Below are 13,853 nucleotides of genomic sequence, written 5' to 3' on the forward strand. Positions count from 1 at the left end.
TACTTAAAGGAAGACCCCAAACCTATCAGGCAGCACAGCCAAAATGGAGAATAGATTCCATTCACAAACCTTTCACTTTGAGTTCAATGCTGCAGCTCGCCGTGCCCGCATCATTTCGAGCTTCACAGACATAAGTCCCACTATTTTCTACCCTGGCACTAGAAATCTGGAAAGTGGCTAAACCATCAATGAAGGAAATGCCATGCTTCTGAATGGCTGTTATTTCATTCCCGTCTAGATACCAAGACACTCGGATTTCAGGAGTGCCTGTTATTTGGCATTCAAATGTTGTTGACTGTCCATTCCTCAGCACTAAGACTGGACTGGGCTTCTTAATGAATTGAGGAGGTTCTAAAGATGGAAAAAGAATTGTGATGTTCAATATTTTTAAAAACAGGTCACTGGGCAAAACTGCTTTCTTAAGCGTTTTTCCCTCCCCACCCCCAGGCAAGAAAATTTAGACAAGCAAGAAAGTGAGGAGATGTAGAGACCAGACCTTTTACAAAGAGAGTGACTTTACTGGTTGCTGTGCCAACATCATTGCTTAGTTGGCAAATGTAGGTTCCGGAATCGGTAGCTTTGGCTGCAAAGAGCTCTAGAATGGTAGAGGTGTCGTCCTTCCAAACCGAGCGGGCTGCTCCTGAGTGTAGCTCTTTGTTATCTTTAAACCACTTTATTGTCATGGGTGCAGTGCCACCCACAAGAGCCTTTAACTGAACCCTTGTGTTGGGATTGACATCTTGTGACTGTGGCTTTTCCACAAAATAAGGGGGTTCTGGGGTGAAAGAAACAAGAAGCAAAAGAAAAGAGGAAGTTTTATTTTATAACTTAGCAATAAAGGTAAAAATTGAGAAATGAAAGAAAAATATTTTGTAAGTTCTTGATAAGTGGAAGTAAAATTTGCCAACCTTTGACTGTCAGATGCCCACTGCACTGGTTGTGCCCTGCCTTATTGGTGGCAGAACAAGTGTATGTCCCGCTGTCGGTACCTTCCAGTTGACTGATTTCCAAGAAGGCAGTATTGTCATGAAAAGAGAATTTGTACTTTTCACTAGCTGATATTTCTTGGTCATCTTTGAACCACTGGATGCTTATGGGATGTGACCCAGCCACTATACATTCTAAGTCAATGAAAGAGCCTTTAATGCTGTCCATTTTCTTCAGCTTTTTGGTGAATGAAGGAGGTATGATAAGATCTATTCAATGAAAAAGCAAACAAACAAAAAAAAAGGTCAATCTACTAACTTGTATTTTTTTTTAATTTTAAGGGAAGAAGGAGCATGGAGATGCCCAATCCTCCCTATAGAAGAACAATACCAACCTAATACATTAATTCTAGCCTTGCAGCTGCTTCTCCCAACATCATTTTGGACCTCGAAAGTATATTCTCCACTATCTTTCTTTTCTGTAGAAATAATCTTCAGTATTGAGACTGTATCAGTAACACTGATTTTATATTTTGAGCCCAGGGTCAGTTCTTGGCCATCTTTAAACCATTTGGCTGTAATCTCCTTAGTCCCTGAAAATTTAACCTGCAAAGTGGCTGGGTCTCCATGGGTGACATCTATAGACACAGCTTCCTCGGTGATTGTTGCAGGTTCTGTAGAAAACAAAGGGATAGATGTGGGTTGTGCATTACCCTGCTGAAAGGCTTACATCTGCATTTCTTCCTCAAATCCAAGGCAAACTTTCTGAACCAACCTTTTACTGAGAGTAATGCAGAACATCTTTGTATTCCTGCATCATTTTTGGCCTGACAGACATATTTCCCATCATGCTTGACTTCAATGCCACTGAGGTACAAACTGGCCACATTGTTCTCAAAGGTCATTCTTATATTATCATCTTCAGTGATTTCATCGTTGTCTTTTAGCCAAGTCACCGTAATTGGCAAGGAGCCCTTCAGCGTGGCCTGGAAGGCAGCTGTGCCTCCTCGGAGGGAGCTGGTACTCTCGATCTTCTTTATGAAGGATGGGGGTTCTAACAGAAGAATTAATTCTCAATCAATATTATCCCTAAAGTAAAACTGGCTTAAAAAAAAGAATTGACTCTTCAGCAGAGCCAGTCCATCACTGGAACCAACACTAACCTCTTAAAGTCACCCTGGCACTGCAGATGCTACTGCCCACCTCATTGGTCACCCGACACTGGTATTCACCAGCATCTGCAGCTACAAACTTGAGGATCTGCAGGCTAACCAGATGATCCTGAATGAAGGTCTTAAACTTTCTACCACTTCGCAGGGTTGTGTTGTCTTTGAACCAAGTGATCTCAAAGGGAGGAGTGCCTGCCACCTCAGCCAGCAACATGACATCGTACTCCTTTAAGACTTCAATTGGTTTAAATTCCTTGGTAAAGTAAGGTGACTCTACAGTAAAAAAGGAATGATTTGCATTAAGGGAGGAGGGGTCTGTGCCATGGGCCATAACTTTGGCAACACAAGAGGCAAAGTGAACACAAACCTTTGACTATTATAATGCTACTGCAGTGGTCACTGCCAGCCTCATTCTGGGCCTCACACATATATTCACCACTGTCTTCGATGCCAACATCTGTCAGTTTTAGAACTGCAGCAGACTCCACGAAAGACATTCTGTGTTTGCTGCTCTCCTTAATTTCTCTATCATTTGCAAACCATGTTATTTTAATTGGAGGGGTACCAGTTACTTTGCAGGCTAGCTGGGTGGCATCTCCCTTCTTTAACAGCTGTGATGGCTCTAACTTTTCAACAAATGTGGCAGGTTCTGTGGAAGGAAGGAATTTATTAAGAAATGTGAGAAAGAGGAGAGAATGTATAACAAGGGTAGCACAGAGATGTCAAGAAAACAATGCAAACCTTTTACAAACAAGTTTGCACTGCATTCCACGCCTCCAGCGACATTGCTGACTTTACATGTGTATGTGCCTGAATCAGAGGTTTTTACTGCATAAAGTTCCAGGGAACTCTCTAAAGCTTCTTTGGTGATATAGCAGCTTCCACCAGAAACCAGCTCTTTGTTGCCCTTAAACCATCTGATTGTGAGAGGAGTAGATCCTTGGAAAGTGCTCTTCAGGCAGACTGCTGAGCCAGGCAGAACATCCTTTGAGCCGGGTTTAATTACAAAACTGGGTGGTTCTGAAGAAGGGGTATAAGAAAGAATTTCAAAGGGTTAAGAGGTCTGATCTAAGGGAAGACAACTTAATTTGAACATAATCTTTAATAAGGATAAAATGCAAAGTCTCCAGCCAACCTTGCACAATCAGGGCTCCACTGCTGTCTTTGCTTCCCACGGAATTTGTGGCTCGACAAGTGAAATTGCCTGCATCGTTCATGTCTACTCTGATGATCTCCAAAGAGGCTGTGCCTTCCACAAATGCTATCCTGTATCTGTCAGAAGAAGTTATTTCTTTGCCATCCTTAAACCAGGACACCCTCATGGGAAGGGAGCCTGCAATTTTGCAGTCCAGTCTGCAGGTACCATTAACAACACTATCCACGTTGCGCAAGGGTTTGGTAAAAAATGGAGCAATGTCTCGATCTGTTTGTGGCACAAGAAGGGAGAAATGGTCAATATAGAAAAGTGCTCAGTGATTGACTTTAGGCCATTTGTTGGGTTTCAAATGCATATGCAGCATCATTTTCTAAAAATACTAACCTAACACAGTGAATGTAGTCTCACAGGAGCTGCTGCCCACTTCATTGGAAATCTCAAATGTGTATTGGCCACTATCGTGCAGCTCAGCTGAATAAAATTTGAGCTGAGCAACATTGTTTTTAAAACTTATTCGGTATTTTTTACTGGCGACCAAGGGTCTCCCATCTTTGTACCATTTGGGCTTCAGTTCTGGCGTGCCTGCCACTGTGTACTCCAGTGTGGCGGGATCTCCTGCTGTCACCTGGATCAGTTCTGCTCGCTCAATGATTTTGGCAGGTTCTACGATGGTATGAAATAGTTAGGATCCTAAATGCATATTAGGGTTTCACTTTAAATCTAAGTAGCAATTTGAGGTTTAAATGTTCCTACACAAACCTTTAACTATTAATTCCCCAACAGATGTTTGGCTTCCAGCTTCATTTTCAGCCAGGCACGTGTATTTGCCTCCAAAACTAATCTGAACATCAGGGATTATCAAGACTGCAACACCGTTGGAAAAGCTCATTTTGATTTTTCCGTCTTCTCTAATGACCTCTTGTCCTTTCATCCATGTGACAGAAATGGGTTCCGACCCTCTCACAGCAGCTTGCAGGGTAACAGTTTGTCCTGCTAGTGCAATAAAATCATCTACTTTCTTTACAAAGGTTGGAGGTTCTAATTAAGGAAAGAGAGCACATAAAACATATCAATTCCCAAACACTTTCAACACCATCTATATTTAAGAGTTTTATCAAGATTATATTTATCTTGTCCCAATAGTATTTCACAGTGTTAATTAGAAGAAGAAATAAAAGTTAAGAATAATTATAATTCCATCCAAGAGACAGAGGCATAGACGATACATGTTCGTCAGCTGACAAAATGGCTTATTATGTAATTCCCTTTTGGTATCAGATAATAGATATTTACACTGGTCTCAGGAAAAAGACCAGGCGAAAGTTATTGACTTTGTTCCCAAGGTCCCAGGTCAAACCAAGACAAAACAAATTTAAAGGATAGGACAAGAGAAAAAAGTATCAGTTTTTCTTCCTTGGGGTAAGAAAGCTATTTTGACAATTTGTCAAAGAGACATTAGCTTTTCAAGCACTAACCTTTGAGTAAGTGTGTTGCCCTGCAGCCACACTTGCCAACTTCATTAGCAACAACACATTCATAGTCACCAACATCTGCGCTATTAAAAGAAAAGATCTCCAGACACACAAGAGACTTCTGAGAAAACAATCTGTATTTTTTACTACTTCGAATTTGTTTCTTATCTTTGAACCAGCTAATTTCAAATGGTCCAGTGCCTGAGATTTCACACTGAAGTAGAGCATTTGTTCCTCTCACTATGTCCGCAGGCTCAAGAGTTTTGATGAAAGAAGGAGGTTCTACAAAAGCATGAAAGCATTGTGTAAGTAATGAGTAATAAATAATTGAAAGGGAAATCTTTTCTCAGAAAAATACTGCATGGAAAGTCAGTAAACAAACCTTTGATAACTATTTCAGTACTGCAGCTATCACTGCCAACGTCATTCACGGCTTCACATGAGTAACTCCCACTGTCGTCAACTTTTACATCCGTAATATCAAGTATGGCCTCAGAATTGACAAAATACATTCGGACTGTGTTACTTTCACTGAGTTCTTTGTTATTTTTAAACCAAGTAACCTGGATCACAGGTGAGCCTTTCAGCTTGCAATGGAGGCGTGCTGATTCACCTGGCAGCATTAAATAAGAGGGATCCACCTTCTTCACGAAGGATGGTGGTTCTACATGAAGTTTACAAAAAAGAAAAAGGAGAAGATATCTGAAACATAAACTCCACAAAAGAAAAGTAGACATATACAACAAAGAGACCCAACACACATAAAATTTCTGAAAAAGCTGTGGTGCATTTAACAGGTTCCTATCATTCTAAGACACTTTCCCAGTCTCTTGGTTTAAAATAAAATAACAATAAACAGACTACCTACACAAAGAACAATTTTATAAAAGAAGATAGTTAGGAATTTCCCAGACACTTGGAATTTTTTCTTAGAAGAAATTTTAAGCAAGCTTTGTTAATAGCAGACAATTTAGAAGAACAAAAGTAAGTGAACTTTGAAGAGGATTAAAAACATAAAATCAAACAATGCCAGGACTTTCCCAAACCATAATGTTTGCTGAATGGCATTATTTTAATAACAAAGTGTACTGACTGAATTGTTTGCCAACAGTTTTTCTACCGAGGATTCCTTGCAGAGAAAGGACTGGAAATACATTCACATGTTTCTTACCTCTGACAGTGACTGTGGCTGAACAGGAGCTGCTTCCAGCCTCATTTGAAGCTATACAGACATAGGTTCCTGAATCTCTCAGTTTGGCCAGAGGAATCTCAAGTGTTGCTATTTTATCTTCAAAACAGATCTTATAATCTTTCCCTGGGGGGAGTTTTTGCCCATCTTTGTTCCACGTAACTGTGACTTTTCTGTCTTCATCTACTTGGCACTCAAGGTGGACCTTCTTATTGATAGCAGATTGCACAGGCTCTAATTCTTTAATGAAACATGGCTTATCAATGATGACCAACTCTGCTTGGCAGATGTCTGCTCCAAATTTGTTAGAAGCCTTACAAGAATAAACTCCTCTATCTTGAATGGTAAGGTTTGAGAGTTCTAAAATGTGTTTGTTTTCTGCGTCAGAAATCTTCCGGTTAGGTGAAGGTGAGAGTGCAGCACCATCTTTCTGCCAAATGGTTTCTATCACAGGAGTCCCTGTCACTGTGCAGAGGAACTTGGCTGCCTTACCCACAAAAGTCGTAAGGGACTTAGGTCTGGAGAGAAAGGTTGGTGGATATGCCTCTGCAAAAGAAATTTTTCCAGCATTACATTTAGTCCCCACCAAAGCACTTGCTGTAATTATATATTCCGAGACAGAGAAAAGATGAGTTAAGTCTTTAGATAGACGTGAGCCATAATTTAAAATAGAGTAATGCGTTAATAAGAACAAAAGATTGTCAAAGGAAAGGGATGAGAGTGTTCTTTATAAAGGAGCAAGACATCACTTTACTTGTCTCTATCAAAGAAAAGACAAGTGTTCCTTTATTAAGTAACATTGCTAAAGATTTGTCCATTTTAGTGGCTGATTGTTTAATTATTTGATAAGCTATTGAGCTGATACTTTAATTCTGCAAATTAGAAGACTATGTAAGGAAGATAAAGAAAATATATTTGACTCTTCTAAAGAGTAGGGATATTAAGTGATAAGAAGATTGAAGTAGTTGTGTAATGTCTTTGTAACCCTCACGTCAACTGCCTGGAAATTCTTATATGGCTTAACTATGAATGCATCCTCTAGGCCAACTCAAACTTGTAAAAATATTTAATAGCAGCAACTTCCCTTTTACATTCTGCATCTTGAAGCCAGACTTTCAGAACCTCTCTTTTTAATTTTTTTAAGTCATCCTCTGTATCCTTTCCTCTTATTATCTGAAGCTTCAATATTAGTTGCATTCCTAAATTGACCTAATTTGAGTAAAGAAACTTCAAAAAGTGTCAGTATGAATAATATCATGCACTTGGTTTTATGGAGACATTTTGACCAGAGTGAAAAGCATTGGTTGGGTCATCATGGGCCTGGGTTTTTCTTAGGATCATGTAAAAGGATTGTAGAGAAGAGGAAGCTATAGGGAACCTGATCGTTTTCATGTCCAAGAGATGTGCTGCATTTGCCCTTCCCCTTGATATTCTCATTGACAAAGAAGACCAAGAGACAGCCTTCCCTGACAGTCCAAGTATGGCTTGACTGCATCTCTACCCCTGTCCTCAAAATATAGTTCATACTCACACTTTCTCTTGGGAAGAGGGAAAGAAAGAAAGAAAGATAGAGAGGAAGGAAGGAAGGAAGAAAAGCTAGCTGCTAATATTTTGGTTAATGAAGGAATTCAAGTATTTGATGAGTGTTATTAACTATTTGAAAGTCAACCTATGTATCAATTAGAAAATTGGGAATAGGATATTTATGTAGTTGTCTTATTTTCTTTTTCTTTTTCTTTCTTTCTTTCTTTTTTTTAGATGGAGTCCCACTATGTTGCCCAGGCTGGAGAGCAGCAGTGTGATCCTGGCTCACTGCAACCTCCACCTCCTGGTTTCAAGCAATTCTCCTGCCTCAGCCTCCTGAGTAGCTGGGACTACAGGTGCGTGACACCACGCCTGGCTAATTTTTTATATTTTTAGTAAAGATGGGGTTTCACTGTGTTAGCCAGGATTGTCTCGATCTCCTGACCTTGTGATCTGCCTGCCTTGGCCTTCCAAAGTGCTGGGATTACAGGCGTGAGCCACCGTGCCCAGCCGTCTTATTTTTAAACTAGTAAAAATGCCTAGAGTGAGAATCCTAGTTTTCAGTCCTGTACTAGTTCCCTGTCTTACATAAGGATTTAATTTTAGACTAGACATTGATTTTTTTAAGTTTGTAATTCTGCTCTTAATTGGTTATTTGATTTAAAAATTTTTAAATACATTGAGACTTTTTTTTTTTCTTTTTAGTAGCACCAAACTGTCCTGATATGTTTTATATGAAGGGCCAAGGTGAGCTCATTTGATTACTTAACATTGTTCTCAAATAATAAATTATTTTTTCTTTGGTCAGTGGTGGAAATATGACTGTAAATAATGATTTCTTATCCCATATAGGCTCTGCATACCTACCTACCATGTTACCGTCTTGGTTATTGGTCTCTCCAGTTGGTAATACAAGCATTTCCCACACATGTACAAAAAGCAAAAAGGACAACAATATGAAATGAAGTGACAACATCTGTGCCAATGTATGGCATTTACCTGTCACAGTTAGTGTGGCTGTACAGCTGACACTGCCATACTCATTGGAAGCTTTGCATGTATACTCGCCGCAGTCAACCACCTGGGTTCTTAGGATTTCAAGGCTGGAGACATATTTTGAAGATCGAATAGAACACTTGTCACTCTCATAAATTTCTCGGCCAGCTTTAAACCACTGGAACCGGACATTGGGAGCACTTTGGATCTCACAGGTGAATTTGGCTAGGTGGCCCAGTGCTACTTCCAGGGGTTCGATTCTCCTCCTGATCACTGGGGCAGCTGCAAAGGGAAGTAGAGTCCATTAACATGCCTCCTTACCAGGCATATGACATTTTTCTCTTTCTTCTAACTTTTGTTGCTGTTAATGGAGTAAAACAGTTGAAATTGGTGAGATGGATTACAGCAGTTTAAGACAAGTGACTGGAAAATGAGAAAGATCATTGAAGGCAAAAGAAGACAATAAGCTTTTTTTAAATAAAAACATATTCAATCATTGCTCTGCAGTGAATTGTGAAAAAAATGTGATGCTATTGGATTACATGCATAACAACATGATATATTCTTTAAATATACCATGCTGAATGGTAACACTGACAATCATGTGAAGAAACATGATATACTAAATAAAGTGATGAAGTGAAACAACAGCAAAAAATAAATAGAAAGAAGAAACAGACAACTAATCATGGTTATTTTGAATCTAGGGCGAGACCAGTGATTTCACAGTGGCTAGGTGTTCACTGATACTTTTTATTACATATTATGAAAGTTATCCTCATATGAAAATAAACTAAAAAGCTTCTCTATTGGTATTATGAAACATATGAAAAGATGATTTATTTTTAACATAAGTAGTACCATGGATATGATAGCATAGCACCCAACAGGGCAGTAAGGGAAAAGCTGAGTTCATAACCATGATTATGTCTGTGATTTCATTCTTACTCTAAATAAATTACATTCTGGAAGTGGCAGATAAGTGAAAATTTAAGTGGTGCAAGCTAAATCATTACAATCCAGTGAATGTTAACACTTGATCTATTTCATCCTTAAAATCCAACCTCTTTTTACTACAGTGAGTTTGGCTGAAGTTGCTGTTTTTCCGTTGTCATTCAAGGCCTCACAGACATACTCTCCTTGATGATCTTCGGTATTTACTTTGTCGATGACTAGCGTATACGTATTTTGATCTTGTAAACACTTGAACTTTTCATCTGAAGGCACCAGTTTATTCTCAAAATACCAATTCACCTCTTTAGCATTTGTTATGGATGTTGTGAGGTGTACAATGTCACCTTCCTCAGAAACAGTGTCCATTAAGGGTGTATGTATCACGGGGCCATCCTCTTTGATTAAGCCACCCTCAGGTTCCTGTATCTTTACTGTACCAACCTCCTCAGTACCACTTTCAGAGGAGGACTCCTCTTTTTCCTCTGATGGTTTCAGACTCTCATCTTGTTTCTCATCAGAGACAACAGCTGAAGCAACCCCATTAGTGACAGTTGTGGCATCCAAATATTTAACCTGACTTTGCATGTTAAAATACCTGACCTCTTCAGTTGAGATAAGATATTTAGATTCAACTTCTGGTTCAGTAATGGGTTCAACCTTCTGTGAACCTGAAAAAGAATCCATTTCTTCCTGCAAACTTGTTTTGGCTCCTTGCTGAATTCTAGGACCCTCAGCTGTTAGGATGCTTATTTCCTCATATATAATAGCACACAAAACATCCTTAAGTTCCATTTTCAGGTTAGTGATTTGAGGATCAACATCTTCAATAATGATGGTTACTTCTTCTGTTATAGACTTCGCCGAAGTAACAAGGTACGTGCACATGATGTGTCTGGGCTCTTGGGTGATGTTTACGGCCATGACCTCCACCTTTTCAATATTTCTTAGCCACTCAGAGAAAAGACCTGGCTGCTCACTGGCCACAGCTGCTTGCAAAGCCCTGCGGATTTGAATTTTCAGATTTAATCGCTGTTCTTCTGGAATACCAGAAAGCAAGCTTTCCTTAGAAAGAATGTCCCTTCCCTGTACCTCCTGCACTTTCTTTATCGCCACAGGCTCTCTTTTAGACTCAATGATTTGGTCTGGGGGCATCACCACGTTGTCAGAATGCTCTTCTTTGAGCAGTACCTGCTTTTCTTCAAGTGCTAGTGGAAATCTTAAGGACTTGCCTTCCTCAATTCTGACCGCAGAATCTTGCCCTGCATTTTCCAGTGGATCTGCACTTTCTATCAAAATTTCAGCTCCTTCTGTGCATGAGTGTTCTGAAGGGACTAGGGGCTCATAGTTTACCTGAGAGATCATGACATCAGGACTCTGGAGACTCTCCACGTGTCCCTCTGCTAAGCTCTGACTCAAGATGAGTGCACTTTGTGCCTCTTGCTTTTGAAGAGTCACTCTTTGGTCTTTGTTGGCATCAGACACTGTCTTTTCTTTTGGTAAAAGCACTTCCTCAGCCACAGAGGTTAGATAAGAATGCACCGGAGGTTCTATTGAAGACTGTGGATAATTCCCTTCAGGTTCAGTTAATACAGTTTTCAGAGGCTCAACTGTTAATGAATTAATTTGTTCTATGAACATGGCACTTGGGAAGATTTTCTCAGTCTCTGATAGAACCGCCTGTGTCTCAGGCTCTTCAAGCATTAGAATGCTTTCTTTGGAGAAGGTTTTCTGGGACTGTACAGTCTGCAGTTGTAGGTTGGGAGAGGGTTCCTTGAGAGGCTGAAAGTGAGTACTGCCATTGATGCAAAGAAATTCCCTGGTGCTTTCAGGAGTGGACTTGTCTTGCTTCAAAATGGATTGCAATTCCTGAGCTCCCAAAGGAAGCTGGCTGCTCAATTCATTGGCTTTAGCAATATGCTCATAAGATAGTTGCTGGTTTTCTTCTGTAATTAAAGAAGCTTGCAGAATGGTGTCTTTTACAAACGTTGCAATTTCCTGCTCTGAGTCAACTGCTTCAACTGCGGGACCCTTTAAGGGTGTCTGTGAAAAATCCTCAGGAGCCTCCGGTGTGGACTTTGCTTTGCAGGGGGTATCAGTCATGTCTGTGTCTTCCAGAAGCACAAGAAGTTCTGCTGCACAGGTGGACTCACCCAGCATATTCTCTGCTTTACAGATATAGAGGCCACTGTCTTCCCTCTGAGGGTCATTGACAATGAAAGTCCCAGAGCCATCAGGGTTATGAATGATAGTGTAATAAACACTGGTGCATAGCTGCTTGTTTTCTTTGAACCATGCAACAGTAGGGGCAGGCTCTCCAACTACTGTGTACTCAAAGATGGCAGGAAGTCCTTGAGCACAGCGAACTGCTTTTAACTCCTTAAGGAAGTGAGGAGGACAAGGACCTCCAAGCTTTTCCAGAGATTTTGCCACTGCTGATTCTGTTTCTGTGTCTTTGTGACCTTCTCCTTTGGAATTTATTTTTAGATAGGCACTACATATTGCTTGTCCATAGTCATTACTAGCCATACATGTATACTCTCCCTCATCCTCCAATGTGGTGAACAGAATGATCAGGCTATGATCATCACCGTCAAAAACAAATTTGTAGTCAGCAGAAGGGGTTAATGGCACTCCATTAAAGAACCACTGAATTTTAGGTTTGGGGATGCCAATGACAGTTACAGACAGTGTAGCCACATCCCCCATGCTTGTATCAGCACTTGACACTTCTTTGATGAAAACTGGGACAGCGCCTTCCTTTTTGGAATCAAATTTAGTTGAGTAAACTGGAGGTTCAGACAAAAGTTCAAGTGTTTCATTTATATTAGATAAATGAAGTTCAGAGCTATGAAGTTCTTCTTCCTCGGCAGACAGAAAAGAACTAGCAAACTCTGTATGGGGAAAAATGATTATTATTTTACTACAAAATTTTATTTAATAAAAAATAGAAACCAAAGAATTAGATACCAGTTGATGGCCTTCTTCTGCTTTATTCCTGGAATGATTAGATTATTACAAGATTAATTTATCAAAAAGCACATTTCTAAATTTTTCTTAGCTTAACATAAAAAATTACACAAAATTATAGATACTGTACAAATGCAATTTTTGATCCACTTCATCTGTGTTAGAGTTCATAAGTTTTAAAAATGCTCTCATGAGTTTTTCTTGAGATATAATTCCAATTTTAAAGTTTGAAAAACTGCTGATTAGTTATAATAATCCAGCATTATTTAAATCGACTTCTAAAAAGATCCAGAATTGTTATTTATATTTAGAGTTTTCTTGAGTTTAAGAATAATCTTCTTTGTTAAAGACTGATTATTTCCAAAATAAAACATTGATGTTCTAATTACTGCCTCTAAAGTCATTATTAAAAATAAGAGGCTACAGGAAATGTTTAATTTGGATTTGTAAGAGAACCACTGTTTTCAGTTTCTAGAAATGCAGGCCTTCTTTCACCTGTGTAAATCACCACATTACTTGAACAAAGCCTTTACGTAAGGCATTAGCCAAGAAAATAAGAGAATCAAAAATAAGAGAAAACAACTCCAATATTAAAAGTTCCTTGTATTTTATTGTATAAGAAAACCTATACAGAACCACTGAGCAAGAAACAAAGCAGTGCATAACAGAGACTCTTTAAACAGTATCCTGGATGACAGGATGAAAGACATGTAATTTTAAACAATTTGATTTTTTATTAAACCTGTTAGGGATGTAGAACAGGCCTGTTATTAGTAGTTTTATTGCCTTAGCAAAAGGCAGTTTTATGATTTTATTTGGTGACTTCACTTGCATCACATGAAATAGACTTACACCTTAATTCCTTTCTGTTCTAGCATACAAGCATTAGAAGTCAGGACTCAAGTATCTGCTGGCTATAAAAATACTGGAGAAACTCATCTATAGCATGCAGAATACATATTCAGGTATTTATTATTTTAAGTAAACCATAAAACCATTGATAATTTTACATATTAATGATGATCACTTAACTTTGCATTTAATCTACAATATATAATTCATGTTACCTTTCCCTTCACTTGAACTCACAAAATATCTGTAAAGGTAATGAACGTGAATACAGTTAAAATACCCTTACTCACTAGTATGTTGAAATGTTTTCAAATGTTTTCCCTTCAAGCCATGGTATTATTAGCCACAAAAAGGATAGTAAATGAAATTCAAACGTGCTGAAACTTGAAAGGCATAGTTTAAAAAATTACATGTAGTGGTAGCAGCTATTAATTGTCTAAACTCAACTATCTGCAATACAATAAATTCTTTATCCAGAATCAGAGAAACTAATATTTCAGGGTTTTATGTTATGTACCATTGAGTCAGAAAATAAAAAATTCCATTTCATTATCTATGACGATTAAAGTAAGCCAAGGCTTACTTTTCTTTATTCGGTCACTGTTATTCTGCATATACTCAAGTTCACTGTACTTGAAACTAACAGAA

At 38.8% G+C, this 13,853-nt stretch overlaps 1 protein-coding gene across 4 annotated transcripts in view; it reads right to left on the reverse strand.

Moving 5' to 3' along the window:
* Positions 1 to 13,853, reverse strand: part of TTN (titin) — a 273,480-nt gene that overhangs the window by 195,446 nt on the left and 64,181 nt on the right. For 3 of the 4 annotated variants that reach the window (XM_015110458.3, XM_077957272.1, XM_077957273.1), the window contains 2 exons: positions 9,497 to 12,277; positions 8,436 to 8,714 (listed from right to left, as the gene is read on the reverse strand). In XM_015110458.3, coding sequence (XP_014965944.3) covers positions 8,436 to 8,714; positions 9,497 to 12,277 — 3,060 coding nt within the window. Of the gene's footprint in view, positions 1 to 69; positions 352 to 496; positions 776 to 908; positions 1,197 to 1,321; positions 1,601 to 1,701; positions 1,981 to 2,089; positions 2,369 to 2,462; positions 2,745 to 2,836; positions 3,116 to 3,230; positions 3,519 to 3,635; positions 3,915 to 4,010; positions 4,290 to 4,726; positions 5,006 to 5,105; positions 5,388 to 5,894; positions 6,459 to 8,435; positions 8,715 to 9,496; positions 12,278 to 13,853 lie in introns of all 4 variants that reach the window. The other variant, XM_077957271.1, reaches the window with a different exon arrangement.

Source organism: Macaca mulatta, chromosome 12, assembly GCF_049350105.2.
Source record: "Macaca mulatta isolate MMU2019108-1 chromosome 12, T2T-MMU8v2.0, whole genome shotgun sequence".
Classification (NCBI taxonomy): Eukaryota; Metazoa; Chordata; class Mammalia; order Primates; family Cercopithecidae; genus Macaca; species Macaca mulatta.